This window comes from Macadamia integrifolia, chromosome 6, assembly GCF_013358625.1.
Source record: "Macadamia integrifolia cultivar HAES 741 chromosome 6, SCU_Mint_v3, whole genome shotgun sequence".
In the NCBI taxonomy this organism is placed as follows: domain Eukaryota; kingdom Viridiplantae; phylum Streptophyta; class Magnoliopsida; order Proteales; family Proteaceae; genus Macadamia; species Macadamia integrifolia.
In genome coordinates, this window is record NC_056562.1 from 27,740,973 (window position 1) to 27,744,069 (window position 3,097).

At 37.0% G+C, this 3,097-nt stretch overlaps 1 protein-coding gene across 5 annotated transcripts in view; it reads left to right on the forward strand.

Annotated features, from left to right (window-relative positions):
* Window positions 1-3,097, forward strand: part of LOC122082477 (oxysterol-binding protein-related protein 2A) — a 14,627-nt gene that overhangs the window by 8,147 nt on the left and 3,383 nt on the right. For all 5 annotated transcript variants that reach the window (XR_006141322.1, XM_042650073.1, XM_042650075.1 and 2 more), the window contains 2 exons: window positions 719-1,146; window positions 2,077-2,232. Coding sequence is in view for 4 of the 5 variants with exons in the window: in XM_042650073.1 (XP_042506007.1) it covers window positions 719-1,146; window positions 2,077-2,232 (584 nt within the window). In the remaining variant the exon portion in view is untranslated. The remainder of the gene's footprint in view (window positions 1-718; window positions 1,147-2,076; window positions 2,233-3,097) is intronic.

Here is a 3,097-nt window from a genome sequence, read left to right on the forward strand (position 1 = left end):
CCCCCCCCCTCTTTCCTTATTTTTTCAGTAGGCAATAGCTTCATTGTATCTCCGTCTGACAGAAGCTTACAGATAGAAGGGTTTTCCACTTACATTCTCATCTTGAAAAGGGAAAAGAACAGAACAAAATGCAAACCAGAAGGTCTTCGGTCAATTCTAGAACTCAAACCTTAAACCATGCGATAGGCAGAGCTTGAGCATATAATCTTGTTAACGCATTTGATTTGGTATATTTAATGCCATTTAGCTTCACTGTGAGACCTAGAAGTTTTCATGTGAACTGTTATGGTAATTTGGTTCGACCAGAACTCTGTTCTTAACATCTAAGTGTTTGCTATTGACACTTTTCCTTTGAACCAGTTAACATTCTTTTTTTAAGAATTTACAGGAGTGCTGTACAAGGGTATAAATTTATAATTGTATATTGCAAGGTCACCTTTTCCATTGACTTCCATATTACAAGCTTAGGATAAATGTGGTACTAAATAAGTGGCTCTTGTCTTATTTGTTAGATGTTTCATTTGAGGAAGGTCTCTCTTGATTGATTATTTTTATTAATTCCAATGAAATTGAAACTCTTTCAGTCGAATTGGTCTATATTTGCTGCCAACTGTTGCTCGTGGCTGACATCTTGAAATACTTCATTTTATGTCTGAAGTAAAAGATCATTTAAGTTGTGTTCTTTTTCTTTTTTCTAATTTATTTTTGGGGCATTCAGAGTGGAGTACAACTGAATCGTCGGATGATATTGAAAAGCAAGAGCTTGAGGAAGTGTCAGATGAAGATGAGCGTATCTTCTTTGACACGAAAGATTCTTTCAGCGTATCTAGTCAACATATATCAGGAGTGGTGGACCATGTGGACAAGTGTCTAAATCACTTAGATGACGTGGATATGATGCATGCTGAAACAGAATTTAGTAACTGCAGTTATCCTCACATTGAAAGGAGAAAGGAACTCCCTGATCCTGTTGAGCAAGAGAAGGGCGTTAGCCTTTGGTCAATGATAAAAGACAATGTTGGAAAGGACCTTACTCGAGTTTGTCTTCCTGTTTACTTCAATGAACCGATTTCATCCTTACAGAAATGCTGTGAGGACTTGGAGTATTCTTACCTACTGGATCAAGCATATGAATGTGGAAAAAAGGTACGTATTGTATGCAGTCCTGAATGTAGTATGCAACTTCTTTGGTGTATTATATATGTTATTTGAGAGGATTAATGTATACTGGCTGCTTAAATCTGATGAGGACCATTAACTTTGGACCATACATGATAAATTTAAACAAAGTGAGAAACTTATCCTACCTACAGTCTACTCCCTCACAAACCTTGACTGAAACCTGACCTGATCCATTAGACCCCTTTAAATTTAATCCCTTAGCATTCCTAGTGCTTCCCATCTCAATTTGATTAAAGTTACTTTCGGTGCCATCTGTTTCAATATATGCTTCTCTGGAAGTCGCGATGTGCCATAACCAGATTGGTCTAAGTAAGTTATTTCCTTATTGGACTACTTTAGGTTATTTTGCCATATCTCTTTCCAAGTGAGTTTAATTTTCTGGCTTTCTTTTCGAACTTTGTAATTTTTCTTCTGGGACAGTTGATTCATTTGTAAATTTAAAATTTGGAGTGTACCTACCATTTAATATTACACTGTTGAAGTCTTTACTGTGTGTAACATTCAGCTTTTGGTAATCTGATTCTTCTGATTTCCACAATGTCTAATCTTAGAAATTTAATCTTGGTGATTAAAATGCCATTGAGGTTCTTGATATAATACAGTCATTAACTTGGATTTCTATTCGTCAACCGTCTATGTTTGATGCCTTGGTTTGGTAAATTTGTGAATTCTTATTCTTTCTGTGCCAATTTTTGGGCTTTCACTCTGCAAGGTTGCCAGGAATGATTCTCGTTGTGTGGCTAAAACTGGAGGATTTTTAACAAGTGCTTCTTGCATTTTAATAAACATCTCGATTTGCATAGTTTGGAGTTAGGTTCTTATACAATTTGAGATATTTCATTGTTTTTATTCATCACGTTAATTCTCTCAAATGGGGCTCTATTGTGCTACTAGGGGGATAGTCTACTCAGAATTTTGAATGTTGCTGCCTTTGCGGTCTCTGGATATGCTTCATCTGAAGGTCGGCACTGTAAACCTTTCAATCCTTTGTTGGGGGAAACTTATGAAGCTCACTATCCTGATAAAGGATTTCGCTTTTTTTCTGAGAAGGTCAGTATCCAATAACCTTGTTAGCAGCACAGACAACTGATTTCTTCTTAAATAGTCCATCGAAGAATTAATACTGAGTTATGGAATGAGATTTGGACATAATTCTTCTTTTTGTGGCATTATGGTCCATTGGTCCAAGGTTTAGTTTGTCTGGGTGTTATGTTCTTTTAATGAAACCCTAAAGGGTGTTCCCAGTGCATGAGGGTCATAATGTACACGGCCGTACCCCCACTTCGCAGAGAGGCTGTTTTGAACCCGTGACTACTAGGTCACAATGGAGCAACCTAACCATTGTGCGCCAAGGCCTACCCTATTGTTTTAATGAAACCCTGATCCCAATGTCTTCGAGTAACATTGTAGTTAGCAAAGAGAATGTGCAAACCTTGTTTTGATATTAGAAATCAACTTCTGAATCCCACACCCCCTCCCCCCTTGAGGCCCAAAAAAAACAAAAAATAAGGTGGGGAGGTTAAGGATTTCTAGTCATTACTGCAATTCATTTAAGGATTGCTTTCGAACCTTCAAATATTGTGCATAACTTAATCAAAGAAAATTGCAAGCCATGAGCATGCAGATGCTGGAGTTTCTAAGTAAAAGGTGTGTTTTAAGAAACACCATTTATTTGTAGTTTCTTGTGGTTTACAATCCATTGCCAACTTGTTTGTTTAAATTTGGAGTTCTCAAGTGTCGTGCCACAACTTTGCCAAGGTTCTTTGGTTTTGAACCTTGGATACGTTTAGTTTGTCATGGGAGATAAGAATGTAAATCATTCTTTGGTTAATGGTTGGAGGCCAAGTCCAAGGGGGTTGCATACTTGCATTTATGCAATGTGTGTGTGTGTGTGTTTTTTTTTTTTTTTTTTTTT